Raw genomic sequence first — 24,596 nt, 5'->3', positions numbered from 1 at the left:
AAATATCACACTCTGAGATTCAGGTGGCTATAGACTCAAAGGACAACACTATTTAAGTGAAGTCATGTGCTTCTCTCTCTCTCTCTCTCTCTCTCTCTCTCTCTCTCTCTCTCTCTCTCTCTCTGTGTGTGTGTGTGTGTGTAGTGTTGCTTTGATATATTGTTTCAACAGTTCGATTGCTTGGCTTTTCCCCAGTACTAATAGTAGTGTTCCCTATTCAAATCTTTTTGACTTCTAACTTGCAGAAGCCGATAAGGTCAGCATGCCTTCATAAGAGAGGGTCATTAAAAGAAGTCCAAAAGGTTACCAGCACACTGAGATAGATTTTGTGATCATCTACTTCAGGTGACAACCTGCATGTTGATTAATTTGTTTTGAGCAACTAAACTCACAGGATGGTTATATAAAAATACTCTCCTATGTTTTAAATAATGAACTCAAGGTTTTTCAATAAAATGAGCTAATCATTTCACAGGAAAGAAAAAAAGAAACAGTGAGAGACAATGCGCTCTCCTTAGCTAATTTAAGACAGAATCTGCAGACAAAGCTCTCTTGTTCCATTCTCCAGCCAGACAAGCCTTATTCAGTAAGATAATTTCCATCTCATGCGTTTCAGCTCTTTGCAGACCTTATAATAATATTACAGCCCTTGCAGCATCCCGGAAAAGCCAGTTGGGAAGCAGAACACTTCTTCCCCTCAGCTCATAAGCAGCCTATGAATCTCTGGGACATGATGCAGACCAAGGTTTCCACAAGGATGTTGTCCAAAGCTCTAATTGCATCTATGCTGAGACTCGGTAATTTAAAACAGTAAGTCTTGAATTATAACACGTTTGTCCCCCCAATATGAAAAACAAAGACAGCGTCTGCTTATTTGTTGTTCACCACAGAAACTTATTTATTCACTTTAATTCTGCATTTACACAAGAATGCTATAATAAAATATATGTATACAGCTTCTGTTACAAATATAGATAATATTTAGAGTGACTCTATCTATTCTAATGTAGGAGTTTCACGCCCTAAAATGGGATGGAACACATAATTCCTCACCAGTTGTCTCGGTAAACAGCTCCATCTGTTTGCTTTAGTCTTAAACTATTGTATTGTAAGATGTTAATATACAGCAATGAAATGAAGTTACATTAACCCCCTTAATTTTTCTGTCAATTTACTAATGGCATACAACCAAAATAATTACTAACACATTGTCTTTTTCTATGTCATTAAGATTAATACTAATGGAAAAACAATAGCATGGTACAGAATGTGTTTTGAATGTTGTATCAGTACATTACATCAGCATTAGAAGGTTCTGGGCTCCTTCTCTGTCTTCCATGGATATGTGAATGTTTCCTAGAAGAACTGCAGCCAACACAGGGTAACATCATCATTTACTTCTAGCAAATGAAGATATAGCAGGTCAAAACTGAAAACGAACACTGAACACGCATTAAACACAATTTCTTTTTAAAGCTCACAAAGACTGCTAAACAATTTTAGCAGAAAAATATATATTGGGGGGAAGGAGAATCAGTATGTCACAATGATCACAATTTTAAAATAGATTATTTATTAAAGAGTATTGCGAACACTTTCTTTTCTTTTTCTTTTTTTTGGGGGGGGGGGGATTGTTGGATTGGGGAATTTCTATAAAACTCAAGACTGTCTTCTTTTTTTCTAAATGTCCATCTTTTATCTTAATTTTCCTGAAGCCATTTTTCTTGGATAACTTTGAATTATTTTGTTTCCATACTAACAAGATGAGCATACAACAATTTTGTCCACATGACTATAAATTGTTAGGTATCTTCAAGATAAAACTGAGGTTTACCTATGCAAATATCCCTTCTTTTTGAGTATAGGACCATGAAATGCAAAGGCAAAGAAAAAATGATGTTTGGGTAACCAAACGCTATATGTTTCTCTCCCCCCTGTAGTTTTCCCCAATGAGAGCGCAAGATCAGTTCCACTCCGTGACAGTAGGAAGTGAGCAATTGGCTGGGCTGGTTCTGCTCTGGCGGTCACTTCAAGAGAGAACCATGAGGGTGACTGTGCCCTTTGTCCGCTTAAGGATAGCAACAGCTTCTTCATGGGTCACTCCTTCTAGACTTTGCCCGTTGACAGCAATGATCTGATCTCCCCTTTTTAGGCGCCCATCTTCTGCCGCTGCTCCCTGTAGTTATAAAGGAGGATTGTTTACTTGTGAAAGATGTCTGCCTCACACAAAGAGAAAGAGCAGAACAAGAATGCAAATTGCTCTGCCTGTACACACACATTGCTCCTGGCACCCCATACCATTAGACATGATGAACATGCACAAGAGGCCCTTCTTCCAAAGCAGTTTTAACGCACTGAGATTCCAATCTGGTGGTGGAGTTAGCAGTCAACAGAGTAGCTGGATCTTTTTTTTTTTTTTTTTTTTTTGTTGTTGTTGTTTAGCACAGCTGTTGGAGGCAACTAAAATTAATAAAGAATATTTGGGCATGTGCCTACCAGGAATAATTTCATAGAAACTTAGGCTTTTCTTGACTGTAAAGAGGGTCTACAGAAAGACAAAGGAGCAGGGAGGAACAAAAGCAGCCTTATCAGACAAAGCTGTAGAGACTTTAGAGTGCACAGGTTTGCTGAGACAGGCTGAAAAGGGTAAGCAAAGTGAGGATTTAAAAGCCATTGCTGGTCTGAGGAGACACCGTTCATTCAGATTGCTTGTCCTGTATCAACGAGGCTTGAAATTCCATCCCAACAGATACACACCTCAGACACATGTCCCCAACCACTGCTAAGTGCAATTCGTTCTAAGCTCTGCAAAGAAAGACTACTCAAGTTGTCTTGGTTTTTACTGCAAGGAAAAAGAGATTCTTCCTATTCCTATAGGCCCTAAATAATTACGATTAAACACAGACATCACTATTTAAAAAAGAACTCCATCTAAAGCACGCACATAGACGGTAATTATGCAATTAAATATAAGATTAAAAATATGGAAAAGTTAATGAGGAGCATATAATGATGAAATTCTTAAAATATGTTCTAACTAGCGTGCCTGAAATAAATTGTTCCTAGGCCGAGGAAACGGACTACATTGCACTTCTATTCATTGGCAAATGCTGTCTGTATTTTTGGATATACCAATAACTTAAAAAAAAAAAACTCACAAATTAAGCCTACAGCAAGTTTGCCACAGAAAAGTACTTTAAATTGGTTGAAAATAGTAGTATTTTTTTCTAAAATAATAGAAGCTTCCATAAAATCAAGGACCATAGCATTTAAGGAGCCAGAATGAAGTCTTTACAGGCCCGATGTTAGCTCTGCTCCTTTATACTGTACAATGTGAGATTCTTAGTTTTCTTCTGTGGGAAACATGGTTCAATTCTGTAGTCTTTGAAAACAGGTCTTAATAACACGTTATCAGCCATTATATGCGTTTCTCTTATTTTAATGACTTTATCAAAATTATAGTCTTTATTCTTATTCAAAACATTCTTAAGATAGTTTCATGGATGACTACAGCCACCCACAGAGCTTTCTTTTCAAAAGTAATTGAATCTCTCAATTGCTAATAATGCTTTATTGTAGACAGCAGGTCTGCTCAACACTCCTCAAATTTAAAACATTCTTCCCTTTTCCCCGAAATTAAACGTACAAGCACCCTACTCATAATTCGAGATTAATTCTGTGTATTTTTCAGTACCTGCTCTAGATTTCAGAACTATAAAAGAACACAGAGGAAAATACGCCAGACCTTGATAGTAGATATATTATGAAAGTCCATTTTCAAAAGGTAATCATGTGTGACTTGCTGTTAAACAGAAAGGACAGGCTTCATTGATTATTTCATGTATATTGCTGAGATTTTTCATGGAGTTTCAATTTGAACTATTTTTCTCTAACCATAACTAAACCTCAAATAGGACAAAAATATTTAATGACCTGTTCCTGCAGGGATTGCAAAAGAAAATATCAATGCTAACCATTTGGCATCACCTCAGGCCATAAACTAATAAGCCAGCTGCTGACCAGTGTTAATTAATGTTTAGTAAGACACAGAATGGTTGAGAATTGCACGCTTACCTTTGCAAACACAGTTTTAACATAAATTGGTAAGTCTCCATGAGGGCTGCCGTATCCGCCTACAATGCTGAAGCCTAAGCCATCTGGACCTCGGTCTAGTGTTATGGTCTTAGACTGGGGAGGTCTACAGAAAAAGAAAGGAGAAAAAGGTTTTCTGATTGAATGTGCGAGCGCTCGAGCACACACACATACACATACACACACACACACACACACACACACACAACCCCTTGGCTCTGTGCTTTTCCTGACTAAACTACAGATAGTATGTTCTGTATGTTATAGATAAGGAAGATGCTATTTATTACATGTTTTCATGGTACAGAAATTCTCACTCTTTTTCCAGTTTATTGAGAGAGGATGAAGATTCAAAGGTTTGTAATGCAGGGTCATAAACAATAGTTTCTACTTCAGGAAAGTCAATTGGAAACAAGATAAGGGCAGCATCAAATAGCTTGAGAATTTAAATGTGCCTCTCTTTACCTTTCATCTTTTCTAACACCTTTATACTTGTATTTTATATTCAGTGTTGTTTTCTAATATATTCATTATTTTCAATCACAGTTCAATGAACAAGAGCAAAGTGTCCTCTCAAAAATATCAAAATTGAAAACTCAGGATGTGCACTAGGGTGAACAGCTGTCTGTAATCTATTCATCTCTAACTAGGTAACTGTTTATGATTTACTCATCTCTGACCAGGGAGTGCTCTGTGACTAGTGGACTAGAAGTACTGACACTTTCTACTCTATATCCCCGCTCCCTTGATTTTACCTCGGTGTAAGTGCCAGGGACTTGGGACAGAGGCTGCTATTGTCTCAACGATTCAGTTTGAAAGGAATCAATGACATACGCCAATAACGTATTGCTCACCCTAAGTCATCCGGAAATATACTGCTTGATGTCAGCCCAGTGAAAGCGAGACAAGGATTGGTGAGCTCCTGCTGATGGCCAGTGACCACACTCACATCTCCTCCAGCAACCACCTGTGTGTGGGCACAGTGAAACGAGGGAATGCATGTTCATCTAACCCTGGAGATCCCACAAGATCATTCCAAAAAAGTACTTGGATTAAAATGAGCATTCTGACTGACTACTTAAACACAGAAATGATTTAAAACATTGTTGAGCGGAAAGAAACTTTGCAATGCCTAAGCACCTTTTAAATGTCCAGATAGTTAAAAATATCCTAAGTTAAGTTCTACAGTTTTCTTTGTATTCAAATCATGACTTCATGTGTAACTATTTTTCATAGATTTTGGAAGACACACTACTCACAGAGCACACAGGATTCTATCATTGGCCGCTGAGGTGCTGTTTTTTTCCCTTTAGACATAAGGTATGAAATGACAGAGGCATCGTGAAGCTTCATAGTGCCTTCCTGAGGCTCTCAATTTAGTCGCAGTTGTTTGAGGACTATAGTGAGTAAAACAGTAGCAGGCTGAATGGATTTTACCCAGCACCAGAGCTCCTGCGTCCTCAGATTGCCTACATGGTATCCGATGTCTGGGATAGAGCCTTACCTGCACTTCAATGGAGCCTGAGGCATTTTTCATCAAGTTAACGGCCTGCGTGTGAGTCATTCCATCAGTGGATGTGCCACAGATGGTGACAATCCTATCCCCAACCTGCAAGACAAGGAGCCAGCATGCAGAGGAGGTCTGATAGGCCAACATGGTCTTTCTTCTCAACCACTCACATCACACCTAAGCTGCCACCAGCTTCTGAAATACGGCAGGAGGCCACTAACTCAAATCTGAGAAGCAACTACAAAAGAGAACTGTGAGAGGGAGTTGATAGTTCTGGGGGAGGAGAGCAATGAGAAAAAACTTCCTCCCTCATCCCTGGTCCCTGATCCTTCTTTCTCCTGGGAAAGATATTACTTATTAAAACCGTAAAGTATCAGTGTCCTTTAGAAGCCAGATTTTCTCTGGACGTTATCACCATGTTAGATGAGACCATAAGTCAGAGGTTGGCAAACTAAGGGCAGCAGAGCCAAGTGGGCACAGTGCCCACTTCAGTTAATCAAATTTGGTTGGAAGACGGCATGCTTACTTGGCTCTTTCACAGGACAGAGTCCTACGCCCCAGTTTCAACAGTTTCCTGCTGCCTCATAGGACATTAACAGAACCTATGGCACTATGGTATAACCAATATCTCAGTGTCCATCATAAATTTAGACGTGCTGAATCATTCCCTAACTTGAAATTATTTATCTAAGAAATGGTTCCTTTGGAGACCTTGTTTGCAGCCTGGGCATAAAAGGCTAACAAGCTGCTTCAGTACAGGGGGTTTGGTTGACAATATGGTTCAGTATTGGGCCATCTCTCAACCTTGAAGCAAATTTGTATGCTTTACCCTACTGGAAGTCATATTTGCATTAAACTTTGGTAATACTTATAACAAAGTAAGCAAACAACATTTTCCAATTTGGTATGGTCAAGTCAGCATTTAAACCAATAATACATATGAAAGAAGTTTCCTCCTGTACTGTGCTCTAAATACAGTTTTCTTTTCAATGTGTTCCCAAGTTGTAAAGACGGTTAGTAGACAAACTTACTCTGAGTTTTTGGGTTTGAGCTGCAACACCATTTGGGTGCATCATTGCAATAAATATGGGGATGTCACCAAGCGGGCTGTCCACTCCCCCAGCAATGCTGAGTCCCAGCGAGTCAGCAGGCCCCTGCCACGGGACAGACATGTTTGGGTCAAAGCAGTATTTTAGACTGACCATTTGTTTGTTCTTTGGTACATAACATTCTATTGCTACTTAGGATCTTCTAGGTATGAGGGTTGAAAATCCTTCATCTGATGCAAGAAGTTTAGGGGAAAAGTAAAGCATGTGTCTGGAAAGCAAAGCAATCGACACATATTAAATCATGTTGAGATGGATAAAAGGCAGGTCATCTCGGGAAGCGAGGAGAAGACCATAATGTGAAAAACCAGGTATGTCCATGTTCACACTTAAGACACTACAGTTTCTAGTGCAAGGCCTGGGCACATGCACTGACCCCCAACAAGGCTTTGGTTGGGTGTCAGGGAGGTCTGCAGTGTACATGAAGCTTATAATGACAGCACCAGTGTTGAGAAGACTATATAATAGGTCTCAGCAAACCATGCCTCTGAGGCCTCTCTTACACATGCCTATCAAGCCGTATGTCCTAAAGAAATGCCTATTCATCAGAACAAAAAGTAAGAGGCTAAGAATCATTCTGCATAGTAGCAGAATAATACTATTTTTGACATTATATAAAATATAATGAATACATTACAAGTTACTCAGGAAAATATAAGTAATTTTATTATGGCTAAGAAACTTGGCAATGATTGAACTGCGCTATTTCCATTGCTTACAATGTAACTATATATTTTTTAGATGGGCACTATACTATTCAACAAAATACAACCAAAAAAATGCCCTGCGAGATAGCAAATTACCTTTTTTATTTCGACTGTTCTTAATCCCTGAATTTCAGACGCTACTGTAGAGGCAAAAGCAGATGAAATGTGGTTGTTAAAACACGTTTATGTTTATTCCCCTTGTAGCCAATGCACAGGGCTGAATGGCACCACATGGTTATCTCTTTTCAAAAGGGCACACTTGTTTATCAGTACTGCACACAACTAAACCCAGATCACACATAACTCTATTTCCTCAAGCAGAAAAATGTGCATGGCACACCGTTCTTCCCTGTGGGTTCAGCTCACGTTATATAACTGTACTATCCACTCCGACCGAATTAAGAACAGGATATGCTTTGGATAGAAAGTTGCTCACGTAGCTCAGAGGAATAGTTACGGATGAGTTAAAAAAAAAAAATCCATGCACTAAGTGTCTAAATTTCTAGAATATTAGTCACATTGCAAATAGAGACTGCCATATGGCGAGTTTCTTCAGTTTGAAAAATCTCTCAACCAACGCACAAAGCCCAAAATCCTCCACGCCACGGTTGTGTGTAATTAAAACACAGGAGGATTGTGTCGATTTTCTCAAAATTTTCTGTAGCCTTCATGGAAGGAACGAAGGCTTTGCTTAGTGGTACTTTCTGATTTACTGGAGTTACATTCAACAGAGAAAAGAAACAAAATCAAATAACAGTTCTGCTGGGTAAGGAAAAAAAACTAAAACTACAGACACATCTCTAACCTGTGAGGCCAATGCGGGGGGGGGGGGGGGGTATGGTGGGGGGGGGAGGGGCCGCCATAGGGCATGTCTCGCTTTCTGTCTATATTAGGTCATGGGATGGTCTGAGGGAAGACAGTGGCAGTGAATGAATTGGTGAAATAAAGTGAGTCTTACAGGCATTCTTCTTTGCACTACTTTCCAATGATTCGGATGTGCTTATTCCAGAAAGTGGGAGGGCGAAGGATGACAGGCTGTTCTCACTCACCTAAAACATATGACAATTATTATACAGGCAGTATGGGAATCTGTAACTCCTCTCAGTGCAAAGCGTTCCGCAAACCCATGTGTTTATCTCATCGCAAGCGGAGCACTGTTGAACAGCAGTGCCATCCAGTAAGCTTGAAGGAAACTTAAGCACACTTACTGGTTTTCTTTTGGTTGGTTTGTTTTAAGGAACAATGACATAAATAACTGAAGATAATCTGAAGCTTGAAGGATACTGGAAGCTGATTTCAACTCATGTGAAATTTTAGTGGTCTTTCATAATCTCTTTCAGGATTTCACGCTCTTTGAATTTAAACTACTACACAACACCCTAGGGCTTAAAACTATATAGAGAGGGCCAGTGAGCCAGAGCCCAATGCCAGTAATTAAGGAAATCAGTAAATGGTCTTTATGAACAGACTCATGAAAATAAGTTATTGTCAGCAGAAGATAATACTGAGAAGAAAAGCTTGCCAAGAACCATGCACTTGCATGTGTGTGTGTGTGTGTGTGTGTGTGTGTGCATTTTCATGTATATATTTGTAGCATATAAGCATGCATGAATATGGAAGCCACAGTCTACCTCAGATACTGTCCTCAGAAGGCACCCACCTCGGTTTTTGAGCCAGGGCTTCTCACTGGGACCAGGGACTTGCCAATGTGGTTAAATTAGCAGCTAAGCAACCACCAAACAACTTTACCAACCCAGAACTGGGATTAAAAGCACCATAAAAATTGGCTTTTTCATATGAGTTCTGGGAATTTAACTTAAGCCTCCATGCCAACTTTGCATGAACTATCCCCTTAGCTCATTAATATTTCTATACAGTCACCTACCTCAAATTTTCTAGTTGAATACTGACTGATGTTTGTTTGACAGTATCTTAAGAGTATGTCACCTTGGCTGGATTAGCCTATACTGATTAGGTGGCTAACTCTGAGATTGAGGAAGAAGAATGCTCGAAACAAAGCGCCTCCAAATTGTCAAGAGCCCTCGTGGTGCAGTGGTCCTACCAGCCATGTTTCTTTTCTTTGCTGTCAAACTCTACACTTGGTTCCACACTGCTAGAGGGCTGGACTGATGTCTGTGACCCTCAGCAGACTCTGGGGACAACTCTAAGGTCCCTCTCATATGTGAACCGGTTTTCACTCACCTGGCTGTTTTGGGAAGGTCTCCTCTCTGAGTGGAACGGAGCAGCTTTGATTCTCCCAACCTCCAGGGTTACTGCACCTAGGGAACACTGACGAAGATGGGGTTTATGAAAACATTAAGGCGAGATTCTATAGTCATCTTTAGAGAAACAGTGCCTAAAACTAAAGACATGTTCCTTTTTTGATCCAAATCCTCTATGAGCTGTGCTTTTTAAACACTGAAACTCCAAGAATAATAGCAATGTATCAGTTGTAAGCATCCACTTTATCGTAATTTCTCAAAAAACAAACAAATCAAAAACAAACAAAAAAAAAAAAAACAAAACAAAAGCCAGCATATCATAAGAAGGTGATGAGCCAGGCATACTCCGGGTTTTAAAGGCAAACGGAAGCTATGAAAGCATTACCTCCAGAACTTACATTTCCTTAATAAAAAAAGGTACTCAAGTAATTCAGTTTTCTTGACGAATGGTGGCTGAGCAGACCCACTACATGAAACTCAGACAAATACTTGTACAGTTGTAACACTACACTTATTTCCCTTACAGTCCTTTAGGAGCTGACACTAGGTAAGAAATGCAGTGTAGTCTAATAACAGAGGTGGGCTAGGGAAGTGTCTGGGCTTTGCAATTCTATCGAGAGATTTTCTATTATTGCAAACCGCCTTCAATAAAATTTATGAGCATGAATTATTTGTATACTGAATATCATGTCTTTCAAAATATAAAAACATTAGACAAGAGCAATAATCTGGAGCTGGCCATATACATACATGTTCCTGGCTCTCATTATATATTGCCTGACTTGTTTTTAAAATGGCTGAATGAACTGTCATTCGAGCCATTTATGTTATCTCATGGAGACTTGCTTTTCTCTTTCCCTCAGTCTTTTCTTTTACTTTTTTAATTGGATTTTCTGTACTTTCTGTACTTACACTTCATAAGTTATCCCCTTTCCTCCCACTCCCATTTCTCCTTCCCCTCCCCTTGCCTCCATGAAGAAGCTCCCTCTCCCAACCACCCTCTCCTACCTCAGCACCTTGGCATTCCTCTACACTGGGAAAATGAGCTTTCACTGGACCAAAGGCCTCTCCTCCCATTGATGCCAGACAGTGCCATCCTCTGTTGCACATACAACTGGAGCACTTTACCTCAGTCTTACACTCCTAACAGCTGTCCTTAATTTATCTCCAAAAGGAAGCTGTTCTTCCTTAAAGAAATCTGGTTATGGGCTAGGCATGGCTTCCTAGCACTGAAGAGGTTAGGCAGGCAGGTCACTGTGAGTTTCAGGCCTGCTTAGGCTATATAGTGAGATCTAGGATAGCCTGGGTTATACAGCAAGACTCTGTCTCAAACACTAATCCTGTGCCTCTACAAAAAAAATATTCTGGTCACTTTGTTTTGATGACTTTAATAGATAACAGGCTTAATGTGTGTTCCGTCAATAACTAATGATGGCTATTAATTAATAATAGCGCCAGATCTTATCCAAACCACAGAGGTGAAGGTTAAGCTCCACCTGGAACAGGACTCTGGGAGTCCAGTCTAAGAGGTTCCTACCGGCAGCAAGGCCCAGCATCCCTACAGGCTGCGGATCTGATATACACAGGCTCCTGTTCACTCAAACCAAGATGTGGGAAATGAGCCATGATGGTGTTTTCAAGTCTATGTGGAATTAAACTTCAGGTTTAAAAGATGCACCAGGCAACAGACAATGCAGCAATACATTCCTGATAACACAGTCTTCTCTAGAAGCTGGACCATTTCCTAACAGGGAAACTACCTCCCATTCTGTAGTTCAAAGTGTATTTTCAGAGGGAGATGACTCAACCTTCCAAAAGAGAAGGTTGTTCATGACTGAGCTTTCTTCTGAGGAAGCTAGATTCATGGTGTATAAGATGCATTAGAGCCAAGTCAGTGGTTCTTAACATGTGGGTTGCAACCATTTTGGGGTCAAATGACCCTTCCACGGGAGCCACAGGTATCAAATTTCTGCATAGCAAACCTTTACATTAAGACTCATAACAGTAGGAACATGATAGTTATGAAGTAGCAACAGAAATAATTCTATGGTTGTGGATCACGCCAACATGAGGGAGTGTATTAAAGTGCCACAGCATCAGGGACGTTAGAAACACAGTGTAAGTGATGCAGGCGGTGGCTGTATAACTGTCAGAGGAATTCCTGGTGTTGGTGCAGTGGGTGAGGCTGTACTCAGCTCCCTTCAGTGCCAAGGATGCCCCACTGGGGAACAGTTTTACTCTAAGTGTTGCTGAGTTGGATGGGAACTGTTCTGCCACTCAGGGCCACAAGACAAAATACCAATTGTGCTGTGCTTGGTGGGGGGGGGGGGTCCTGAAGCAGCTGAAAAGGACCTCCTGTGATGCTGTGGGGAGCCTGGAGGGTTTCCTAATCCTCAGATCACAGGCTACCAAGTTATAAGAATAAGTCCAGAAAGAAACACATGTTAAGACTTTTGAGGTCTGAATATGCACTTTAAAGATTGGCTGTCATTTCAGGTACTCATGCCATGGATTCTTCAACCTTATTAAGCAAATTTATAACAATATAGTAAATGGTCATAAATTTACTGTTCAGATACAGTATCACACTGAGATGATTATTAACACAGATAATTACTACACAAAATGGTGCTATTTGGTTTCTACCTTTAGCAGGGCAGCCACTGCTTCCTGGGTGGCATTACGGACATCTTCCCCATTCACCATTAAAATCTGGTCCCCCTGCATCAGCCTCCCATCAGCATCTGCAATGCCTCCTTTGACAATGTCTGATACGAACACTCCAGTGTCATTTCTGCAAGCAACAGTGGGTTTCAGCATTCAGCCTGGCTCTCAGCTGCAATTCAATGCTTATCTAATAAAAAGTTAATTACTCTAAGTGAAAACTGTGTTTATTTTTAAGAGTTTTTTTTATTTTTTTATTTTATTTTTTTTTTTTTTTTTAGTTTTGTGCAATACTGGGGCAGCTTTCACAGAACAGAAAATAACAGTAAATTTTATTTTGAAAGAGTATTTCATAGATAGAAAGTATCTCCCATGGGCATATCTAGCCCTCATCTACATCTATTTATATATGTATATGCACACATATATTATATTTATATAAATATATACTACAAAATATTATATTATATGTTAATTGTATTAATATATATTAATTATATATATTTATATATAATTTGAATAAATGAGTACCACAATTCTTATTTTATGGGCCACACACCTAGAAGATGGTAGAAAAAAAACAAACTTTTTTGTTGGTGGCTGGGTCCTGAGTGTATATGGCTTTTCCACACCACACTGAAGATTCTATGGGCACTGCCCTGTAGTCATGTGATGATGCTGAGATTATCATTCACATAATTGAAAATTAATGACAGATGTATATTAGAGACTGAAACTGATACTTACAACTTAACCGCCATTACTATGATGTATTTTAGGTCAGTATAGTTAAGTTTTACATACAATTGATTTATCCAGAACAAACAAACATTAATCTTATTCTCCTTGTTTCAAAAACCTGCAGACAAACCCCTAAAATTTTTCATTATGGTATAAAGGTAAATATAAATAGTATTGTACAGTAAGATCTGAACTGCACAAGAAGACATCAAACATGTAATTGCAGAATGACCCCTTCTAACTCTGGATTTTCTCCTTTTAAAATAGCATGTTAGGATTAGATGGTCTTTTTGGATGTTCTTGGGAAAAATGGATAGGATTTGTTATGGAAAGTGCTCTGATGACCCCGCCAGCCACAGCAACCTTATAATTGAAGTAATTTTTGTAAGACTAAGACTATAGTGCTATATTCCAAATACAGCTTATTTCCCCCAGACATATTTCTACTGAGATTCAAGTGGCATCACACACTTTCTCTGTGCATTAAAAATAATGTTGCCTTTGATTATTTTTTTCTGAAAAAACAAATCAGTAAGTAAATATGTCCTTTTGATGCCAGAGCATAGTGAGGAATGGGCTATCACAGATCATAGATGGGGCCTGGGCTATCACAGATCATAGATGGGGCCTCGGTGCAAGGCTGCTTTGAGACTGTGGTTTGTGAGAAATTAAAGTTAACCCAGGGCCACTGCAGACTACACTTAACTATTCGATAGATTTTATCCTGATAGTCTTATAATACAAAAGGAAAAATGTTTATGGAACTCACTACTGGGTAGTATGACTTCCATAGCATCAGTCAATATAAATTCCATACCAATATTCTTTAAATATTATATATGAATTCCAGTAATACGGTAGTCACTGATCCACCCCTAAGCACTGTATGATGCTTCCAGTCCCCTGCTGGTCACATGCCTCATAGGACACCTCTTGTCCCTAGGCTGTCTACCCTGCCTTGTCTGTAACAGAGCAACCCCTCAGCATTGCTCTTCTTAAATAGGGAACTCAGTTGGTCCCCTTTCTTCCTTAGCTCCCCCAATGTGTTGCTCTCAATAAAATCATCTGCTGTAAGAATTAGAGTTTCATTCATCAGAGCATGAAATTTTTTAAATGATTTTAATTTTTAATTATGCATTATTATTTTGTGTGCATGAGAATGCCTCTTGTGTGTAAATAGGTGAGAAGAGGGTGTCTAACCCCTGTGCTTGTTCTTACAGACAGTTGTAAGCCACACAGTAAGGATGTTGGAAACAAACCCAGGTCCTATAGAAGAGCAGCAAATGCTCTCAAGCACAGAGCTATGTCCTCAGCCCTTAAGAATGAATTTTCCTAGGTCAAGAATTATTTAACTGATCTTCAAGACATAACACAGCAGATACTTCATACCAACTGACTTTGCTGAAGACTGTACAACCCTGTAATACACCAACTCACCCTGACTACAATGGCAGAACATAAACTGTTGATACATTCAATTGAGGTGACATTCAGTTTCAAAAGCACCCTGAGTTTGTTCTGTCCAACACACCTTTTGCCAACAATACTCAACCCAAGGCCTTTGCCTGGCCTCTTCTGCAGCTCGATGGTGAAGGTATCACATACATCCTCCTCTTTGTATGGGGTTTCATCTCGGTAGAGTGTCAGCCGTACTCTTTGTGGAGTCTGCCTCAGCACATTGATTGCTTCATCATGTGTAGCCTTTCTCAAGTCAATCCCATTTACCTGTGGAGAAAGGGGTTGCTATGGTGAGGAGCTAGGTGAGATGAGTGAAGGGAAGGAGGGGGGAAAGAACGAAGGAGGGAAAGCTCATTACCCAAGGCCTTTGTGCCTCACACTAGGTTAAAAAGAAGCATTGTACCTCTAAAATCTGGTCTCCAGCCCACAGTCTTCCATCTTTACACGCGGCTCCCTCTTCATAAACTTCGTGGATAATAATAGCACCCTAGGGCCCGAACATAACATACAGAAGTGTTATCTATTCTTCCTAGGAATCCTGAGAGGAAAAAAGTCCAAAGACTTTGATAGACAGATGGAAGGACATGCACTTACTGGGTCCGTGTGTGAGCCATTCACCATAATGAAAGGAAACACCTACAAATTAGGATTTCTTAAAAAGGCTAAAGGATGCATATACTTTTTTATACGGATAAAGAAATCTGAAGATAAAACTAAGATTTCCAAGGCACAGATGAATACAACGGATATAACAACTTTCCTATCTACAAATGAGAATAATCTTAAAGTGTCTTTATATGTAAAAATTTGAATATCAAGTATTTCATATTCTTCTCAATATGGGGCCGAGATAACCTGTGTATACATAAAGAGGAAGTTAAATAAAGCCAAGGACCAGCCCTGATATCTTATGTGTAACAAGTTTATTTAAGTCGGTCTTGGCTTAGTCAAAGTCATAACCCTAAATTTTTGCTACCAATGACATTTTTTTCTCAGTCTTTATAACAGATTTAATAAAAATGGCGGAAATCCCTTCCTCATGGTCTCTTGGAACACCTGAGTGCTCCTGTGGTGGGACGTCTCTGAGGAAAATACTTACCAGCAGTGTGTCTGACCCTCCAACAATACTCAGTCCTAGGCCTGTCTGACCTTTGGAAATCTCAATTGTTGTTTCGCAGCCTGGGAGGATGGGGCAGGTGGCGGGGTCAGAAGCAAAAACTGCTGGGGTGGATGACCTGCTTGTACCTATAAGTGCAGAACAAATGAGCCACAAATAAAGAAATGTTATAAAACACACATGCCAAATCAGCACACAAGTTGTCTTTGAGGATGGAGAAAGACCTTAGAGGAAAATACCTTCAAATCTCTCTTGAATATTTTAGCTCTCTTTCTTTTTTTTAACGTAAAAATAATCAAAGTAGTATGACTGATTCATCATCATTAAACTACAGGCTAGGCATGCAAATTACCTGTTTATTTTTTATGCTATTTTTAAAGTTTTAAGTTGCTGAAGGTAAAAAGGGACTGAGCATAAAGGAAAACAAACTAGAGTTTGGTTGAGTCTCTAGTTTGAATTTAGTAGCCAACACTTTACCAAAGCCAAATATACTCTTTGGAAGAGGCAGTCACTACACTCACAGACAGGCTGACCTGCACAGACTCACAAACACACTCAGAAATGACGGTCATCATAAATTCTGGTCATGGTGCTACACCATGGTGTGACAGTTTTTATTTTCTTTTTCTTTGTTTCCTCTAGAGTCTCCTCTCCTGTAATTGATTCTGAGCATTTTTAAATGCATGCAAAACTATTCACTTTATTCATTTCTCATCTTTCTCCTTGAGTCTCACTTGATATTTTTATACGTCTGACATCAAATCCTGCTACACACCTTTCTGAATTGGGGAGATAAGGATATGGTGTGAAAAAAAGGAAAAAGAAAAATCCCACGGCTTGTCTTCTGAGTATGCACACAACACATGCTTTATGACCCAGGAAAAAGCAGGTTTCAGAGAGCCACTCTTTTTCAGCGTGTGCTGTGGACAAGCCGCTCCCTTTTCAAGAAGTCAGAAACAGACTATGCTCTTGCTCGAGAAATGATAACAGTAGGTGCATGATATTTTCATTTACACTAAGTTTTCATTGAGAATTTCATATTTTATATACAATGTTATATAGGATCAAACATTAAATGAGAAAGTCTTCATTAAAGTTTTAATGGTTACTTCAATGAGTCTCAGCCCTTCTAAACACAGGATTACAGTAATCAGACATATTTTAAGACTTTTTTTTCTAATATGGGCATTATGAATGCTTTCAGACCATTTCTCCTTACCAAACTATCAAACAACTGAAATATTTCAGAAAAGGCTATTTCTTCACTTCACCACTTCCCGTAGGAAAAGCAATGTTTAAATTATTTCTAAATGATGCTTTAAGAGAATTTGGAGTTACTTATCCTATTTTTTTTATCCACAAGGATTATTTTTCTAAGAAGTCAGGTAATAATTTTATCCATACACTAAACTGTCATTTAGTGATACAAGTAAGTCTTGCCCCCGACTAACTCATCTGACATGAGCTTTGCGTATTCCCTGAGCTCCCGACTTGGATATATCACATACACAGCAATAACCAGCAGTTTATGCGGTGTGCCATTGCAGCCAGTACTGATCCTAGTTGTGAAACAGACGATTGTGCACAATTCATACCACACAGAACTGAAGCTAAGAGATCCTTCCTGATTCCAACAGCAGAAGTTACAGAATGACAGAGCACTTCCTTGGTTTGGGGAGGAAGAGGCCAAGGCAGGCACCTGCAGTGGGTTCCTAAGGTATCCTATTTGGGTAACTTATACATGCAGGTTAACTGCTCAGGGACCACACCTTACTCTGTTGTGCCCTCTTTTAACCAGACTCTTGGACTTAATGTTTAAACAATGATGTGTTGCTTGGGCATGCTCTGAAGGAAAGCACTGTATTGTGGTTGCTGTATGTAGGTATAGGACTCTCACAGGACAGCCCTTACTTGGGATAGGTTCCATGTCTGGAGCTGGAGCTGCAGGAGACTGGGAGCTGTCTTTCCTTTCTCCACTGGCTGCAGAAGGAACAGCCTGACAGCCTGGATTCTCAGCTCGAACAGTCAGTTTTACAGTTGTCTTTGCCGTCTTCAGAAGGCTGATGAACTGGCCAGATTTTGATACAAAGGAAAAAAAAATTGAAAGAAAATGAGTAAACACACACAAATAAAAGTCACCAGAATGGCTAGATCCTGTTCTGCAATTTGTGTGTGTGTGTGTGTGTGTGCATGTGTACTCGGTTATATGTATGTTTGTGTGTACAGGTACATGCATGTAGGTATGTGGAGGCCATGAGGTCTCTTACTGGCACTCACTGGTCAGGCAGGGCTGGATGTGCAGAAATCACAAAGGATTTCTGGTTCCTGCTTCCTCATCCCAGGATTATAAAAGCTGGCAAGCCAGCAGACAGACTATTTATTTATTCTCCCACTCCTCCTTTTATGATTGAACATGGGATCTGACTATCCAACTCAGGTTCTTTGTTTGTGCTCAAAGATTTATTTACTTACTATTTGTGTGTGTACGCGTGTGTTGCAGGCGATTGTGAACTGCCTGACATGGGTGCTGGGGACGGAACTCTGGATACCTAGAACCACTCTTTACCACAGAACCCACACCCTAGTCATACTGATCCAGATTCTGAGGTAATTTATTGGCTGAGCTAACTCCCCAGACCCAATGTTTCCAGGCTCTACTTCAACGGTCAGCAAGAGGAGAAAAAACAAAAAGGAGAGAGAAATGACTTCCCTGTGGTTCCTAGAGAGGTCAAGATAAAAAGTCTTCCTCTGGTATTTCAACTTTCTAATGAGGTTATAGCTTTGGATAATTTCTCTTCTCCTTCTATACTACCTTTGTCAAGAGTCTTCTTTATGTTAGTAAAATGTAGGAGTCTTTCAACTTGTGACATTTTTAATCACTCTTGCTCGTTTGCCCGAATCCCTACAACACTAGATGACACAGTGAACATTTTTGCCTGATTTGTGATTCTGCAAGGGATCTGATGCAGCTTCCACAGACCTCTCTGAGGAGAGAGGAGTGAGTGCACTGATGAGCACATGCTAAAAGGACAGCAGTAAACTCAGCAACAGTAAAGTCAAGGCAAAGACAAAGTAAAACCAGATTTTAGGTTGAAAGATTACAGCCATTGGAATAGAAAGACTATGAAATAGCTTTATGCTTCTTTCTGACCAGTGTAGAAATATATTTTCCCTAGAAAGGGGTGTGGGAAGAATATCACATCCGAGGAAAATAAAGCTTTCCCCTGGCGCTTATATGCAAATAACATCATTGGGAATAAGATTCAGAGGGCTATTCAACACTAGAAGATGTCAGACATGTAATGGCTGCATATTCAAATCTACTTATAGCAACACACATTAGAGGTAAGAGCTACCCAATGGTTGACATTCATAAGAAAATCTGCTCATTCTCAACATGAACTGAGCTACTCTTCACTGGTTACAGGTTTCTCAACAGAAACCAGAAGCAACATTTATCAGAAATAACAGTGAATAATTTATCGGGGAAAATCATAGCATCATTTTTGAATAGAAAACAAAATTTGGGGGACTTGGGAAGAAAAACCCTCTTTTGAAAACAAGAATATTTTCATATCTAGCCAGGCTTAGTTGCTATGCCCATACTTGAGCCAACGAGGATCGGTTGGCAGTATCACTGCCTTTATTGCAAAATATACCTTTTCAACAGGACACCCAGCAACAACTTCATCATCTACAGCCAAGATGTGATCTCCAGGTTTGAGCCTTCCATCCTAAGGTGAAATGTGGAAGATCTGAGTAACGGTGTCAGAGTGATTCCCCCCTTCCAGCACTTCTCAGCAGTGAGAAAGTTATGAGTGTCACCTTGGCTGCTTCCCCATGCTCAGTTAGGCTCTTGATCACAACTCCATTGAGTGTGTCTTCCTCACAGATAGCAATGCCTAAACCTCCTTGATCCTAGACAAGGAAATGAAGACCAGTCAGGAAACTTCAAAGGGATTTAATGTAATGATATGTAGCCAGGATAAGCCAACATACCATCAACCAAACGTCTACAGAAGCAATGGCAGGAACCATTCATGCTGCAGATGAGTCAGTTGGAGTCATTTCTCAAGAACAGTCCTCGTTCACTCATTCACTGCCTGCATACCTAAACTATGTGCCAAAATTGGCCACAACTGCAGAGCCAATGCCACAGGATCTATTATTTTTAACATTAAATTAAATCAACACTAAAACGTTAAATACTCATAGCTTTTACCTTCCTTCTTTTTACTTTAATAAAATTAAAAAGGAGCTCTGAGGTTTTGTTGTAGCCAGAGCTCATCACTGTTTGCATCATAATTTTCACCCAGGGAAGTTTCATTGAGTCAAATGGAGAAAGGGCAAACAGAATCAATGCAGTATTGCCATATTTGTTTTATAGAGGAACTTGACTCAATGATTAAGATCATGTATTGATCTTGCATTGGACCAGAACTCAGTTCCCAGCACCCATTTTGGAATACTTATAATGCCCCATAACTCCAGTTCCAAAGCCTCACATCTGTATGAACACCCACACACATGTGCATACCCACACACATATACACAGTAGAAGATACTCAAAGATAGCCACATCCTAGGCCAACATTTCATCAGGGACAGCATCCAATATATTCTTTCAATACCAACAGTCTATTTGAACTGTTTAAAATACAGAAGACATGAAGGTGTCACCGGTGCAAAGTGGGTTTGGATGCTAGAATCAAAATGTGACAATAGCCCAGGAATGAGTTATAGTTAGCTTATATCAACCAAAAGCAACTTGTGGAGGACAGGATTCATCTCATCTTATACTTCCAGGTAACAGTCCTTGTTCAAGAGAAAGCAGGGCTGGAGCTCAAGGTAGGCACCAGGGACTAAAGCAGGGACCATGGAAGAATAATCCATAATGGCTTGCTTTTCATTGCTTGCTAAGCTTCCTTTCTTACCAAGTAAGGACTACCTGTTCAGAATGGCACTGCCCACAGTGGGCTTGGGTCTCCCACATCAATTATTAATCAACAAAATGCACCAAAGGCATGACTACAAGGTAGTCTGATGGAGGGAATTCTTTAATTGAGGTTCTCTCTTCATAGGCAATTCTAATTTATGTCAAACTGACAAATACCACCAGCACAACTGACCACTTGTTAACTTGACCCACAAACACACTACTATTAAACCATACATTTTTTGTTTATTTCCAAGATCATGTAATTATACAATATTAGACATCATATAACCTAAAAAAAAACCCACAATCTTAAAAATTCCAAGGTCCTACACATCTCCCTCAAAACCTCCCTCCCCACAATAAAATAAAAGACATACAAACAAGACAAAGCATAGAAAATACAGTGCCATAGAAAGCTAAGGTGTGTCACTTGGGGTATATGATGTAAAACTCACAAAGAATCAATGCAATGTTAAAAGGAAAGTCCAAGGTCTCTTTATAAATTTTAAATTCTCTGAACTGTGGGATCCTATAAAGTCACCAACAACTTGCATACTTTATTTCAAGAGGAAAGACCCAGTAACAGTGAAATCAAAGCGAAACCAAACCTCAACAGTGGAAACATGTCAGAGGCCAACATCTTGGACTCAATCAGGACCTTCTGGACTTCAAAAGCCCAACCTCTCTCTGCTGTCCACCATACACGCAGCTCATCTTGGCTCGGCCCACTTCGGTCCATTCCACACTTCCTACTCTTTGGTAGATGCCCAGTGGTCCAGGTCTTTCCAATATCCTGTGCTTTTCCACTGTAACTAAGGCTGTGTGTTCAGCAGTGACCTCCCCGTAAACCCTTCAACCCTGGACTGTTCACTACAACTGAGGCTTCACTGTTAAACCTGGCCTCCTCAGGCACTCTGCCTCTGCTTCATGGTGGGCAAGCCTCAGCGTGTCTCCATAACCCCTGTAATGCTGACACCTCCACTACAACAGAGGATACACTTTCGACAATGGCCATATTGGTGACAAGCCTCAGCTTCTCTCCATAACTTCTTCAATCTTGAGGCTCTCCACTGAAGCTAAGGCTGCACCTTTACCAATGGCCCTCCCAGTCTCTGTCAAGACCAAGCCTTGGCTGCTATTCATGACCATGTCAACCCTGTAGTCTGAAGGTCATGAAAAAAATCAGTGACATGGGGTGAGTAGTACATACTACCAAGTTTGGCTGACGACAGCCAGAGATGTACCCTTGGCCACCACTGGCCAAACCGCACTTCTGCATGATGACCCTGAGGACATACTTCCCCAGAGATTTCCCCAGACTTTCAAACTCCAAAATGCTACCATCCTCTCCACAAACAACATGGTTAGATTCATCCCAGTGCATGTCCCTAATATTAATATTGTTTGTAAATTTGACAGGATCTAGAATCATCTTGGAGACAAGCCTCAAGACATTCCTCTTAGACGTTACTTAGATGAGCTTAGCCACCATGCATGCCTGTAAGAGATTATACATGTTTTAGGTTAACAGCAGTGGGAATATCCACCTATGTAGGTGGCGCCATTCCACAGGTATCCTAGGCTGAATGAAAAGGATGTTGTGGTAAATATTAAATGGAATGGTTTAACTTTATATTGGCCCCCATGGTGTCACTCTGAGGTCACTGTTCCAATATGGAGCTGAGTGCACGGTCTCTGTCCCTACATCATCTGAGAACTCAGGTGTGGTTCACTCCACCGCACCCGTTGATTCTGTCCTGGGTGGATACAACCGCCCTGGCATGTTCCATTTCTCCACTGCCTGGCACAAACAAAGCCAGGTAGCCTTTCAAACGGGTTTATATAGTCAACTCTCAAACCACAAACTCTCTACACAATAAGCTTACATCCAAATGACAAAGATATGAACTTCCCTTCTGTATGAGATAAAAAGAATTATAGACTCCCTTAAAAATATTCATATCTACCCACTGCCAATTAAATCCACCTGAATCTAGACTTTCTTTCTCCAGGTCCATCTTGATCTCCCCCGAATCTCCCTTCCTGCCTCCTTTTCCCTCCTCTCTCTCCCATCCAATCATGCATTGCCTTAACATAAATCTAAAAAACTGAGAAACCAAACTGAGCACCTATAGTCATTTTTCTCTGTTTTCTGACTACAGATGCAATACGGCCATCTGTTTCTTCAAACTCCTGCTGCCACGATTCACCTGTGATGACAGACTGTACCCTTGAATTGTGAGCTGAAACCAACGCATTGTTCCTTACGTGGCTTTTGTCAGGATAATTAATACAAAGCAGCCATGTGGTGATGCACGGATCTGCCCTGGGTAACAGTGTCATGTCTAGGAAGGTGTAAGTCCCAGGCTCTGTCCCGGGTGGTCTGCCGGTCCGTCTGTGCTCTGAGCTGCTATAGTGCTGTGAGCCTCCCACCTACCAAGTTCCTTGTCTAGCACTCGCTGGCTCTTGTTTATTCCAGCATACACTAAGCACAAGGAAATCTATTTTAATGACCATAAAAGGACATGTGAGACATTTACCATATCCTCAACTTTTCTACAGATAAATATAAACTGAAAAAATAATCCATACCAAAGTTTCAGCAGACATTCGATTGCTTCCTAATTAACTGTGATTAAGCTACAGGTAGATAATTGAATTATTAAGTTGTGGCTTTGGCATTTACAAATTTAAAACAAACCAAGCACTGAAACTTGGATAGAAGCAGAGGACATAATTACTCTGACCTGGCAACAGGAGAGATTCTAATTAAAATATATGCACAGTTTTGGCAGGAAGGAAAAGCTTTTAATGGCTTCTTTTCATTCACTCTGTCGAGAGCAAAACAGTTCATAATAAAAATTTAAAAAAATAGTTCTGTTTTATACCCACGACAAGGCCTCATAGCAGCTCTGGCTGCCTGTACAAGACCAGACATCCCTGCAGTGGTGGTGTTGGCTCATAAAGTCTGATGGCCAAAGCGTGTTTTCCCTGGTAGGTAATCAGGACATTGGGTTGTCCCACACCCAGGAGTATATGTACAACACAAATTAAGAGAGGGAGGCCAGGAAGTTGGGAGGGGTTGGATGGTGGCTGGGGGCTCTCAGAGGAGTTAGAAGTGTTTTGATATACTGTGTGCACATATGTCATTCTCAAAAATGTAGTAAGACTGTTATATTAAAAAGACTGAAGCAGTCCACCTTTGTAGGTCTGTTTCATTAAAAGGAGGAGGGGAGGAGGAGGGGGGGAAGAGGAGGAAGAGGAGGAAGAGGAGAAGAAGAAGAAGGGAAAGAAGAAGAAAGGACATCAATACAGTCATGGTATTTTTCCAATTGTGTGGCTGTGTGCTAGAAATTATGCCATTGTATTAGTAATTCATTTCATCTTCATAACTGACTAAGACAAATGCTATGGTCGAGGGAATTTGTGTACTCAAGCTTCTTTCAGATGAAGCTGCGGCTCTGCCTAGACAGAACGAGCCAGGTTCAGAGGACCAGGCCACATGGCTGGAGGAATGGGCCACTCGACCCTCCACATCTGCAGCCTTGCCTGCAGACAGCCTTCTGCCCTCTTCCCCTTCCTTCACTGCCTGTGCCTGAGCCCTTCCTTGTTTGCTCAGATCCTCCATGTCCATGTGCTTTAGGATGAGCTACATGTATGAGCTACATGTGCTACAATATGAGCTGTAGTAGGTGAACACATGTTTCTTTTCAGCAACCCACTTCGGCAAGCAGTATTTGAACCTCAATGTCAGACCTTTCCCATGCCAACACCTCACTAAGTAGGAGCCTAACATCCTAGCTTCAAGTTGTTTCAGTTTTATGAACAGCACTCATTTTTACTTGTTTCTTTAGTTTAGAAGCTACTGACCAGCATCTCAGCACATGAATCAGAGAGAGATGGCACATTTCATATCTTTGAATAACACTAAGACCAGGAAAAGCTGGATCACCCATAAAGGGACTGATCAGCCCAGGAGTTCTCAGGCGTTACTGTGCATTGTAATCAAGGAAAGCAGACTTCCAGGACCACCCCCAAAG

General features: G+C 40.4%; 1 protein-coding gene across 6 annotated transcripts in view; it reads right to left on the bottom strand.

Annotated features, from left to right (window-relative positions):
- Positions 1–960: 960 nt before the first annotated feature.
- MPDZ (multiple PDZ domain crumbs cell polarity complex component) overlaps positions 961–24,596 on the bottom strand; it is a 136,875-nt gene continuing 113,239 nt past the window's right edge. For all 6 annotated transcript variants that reach the window (XM_080939985.1, XM_080939987.1, XM_080939989.1 and 3 more), the window contains 15 exons: positions 19,443–19,535; positions 19,277–19,351; positions 17,529–17,685; positions 15,600–15,745; positions 14,904–14,987; positions 14,574–14,767; positions 12,284–12,431; positions 9,618–9,704; positions 8,374–8,464; positions 7,512–7,555; positions 6,634–6,756; positions 5,597–5,701; positions 4,947–5,059; positions 4,075–4,198; positions 961–2,176 (listed from right to left, as the gene is read on the bottom strand). In XM_080939985.1, coding sequence (XP_080796111.1) covers positions 2,030–2,176; positions 4,075–4,198; positions 4,947–5,059; positions 5,597–5,701; positions 6,634–6,756; positions 7,512–7,555; positions 8,374–8,464; positions 9,618–9,704; positions 12,284–12,431; positions 14,574–14,767; positions 14,904–14,987; positions 15,600–15,745; positions 17,529–17,685; positions 19,277–19,351; positions 19,443–19,535 — 1,731 coding nt within the window. In that variant the 3' untranslated portion in view covers positions 961–2,029. The remainder of the gene's footprint in view (positions 2,177–4,074; positions 4,199–4,946; positions 5,060–5,596; positions 5,702–6,633; positions 6,757–7,511; positions 7,556–8,373; positions 8,465–9,617; positions 9,705–12,283; positions 12,432–14,573; positions 14,768–14,903; positions 14,988–15,599; positions 15,746–17,528; positions 17,686–19,276; positions 19,352–19,442; positions 19,536–24,596) is intronic.

This window comes from Micromys minutus (assembly GCF_963924665.1).
Source record: "Micromys minutus genome assembly, chromosome: 28".
Lineage (NCBI taxonomy): Eukaryota > Metazoa > Chordata > Mammalia > Rodentia > Muridae > Micromys > Micromys minutus.
The sequence above is the reverse complement of the archived record's forward strand: the minus strand, read 5'-3'. Positions and strand labels throughout refer to the sequence as shown.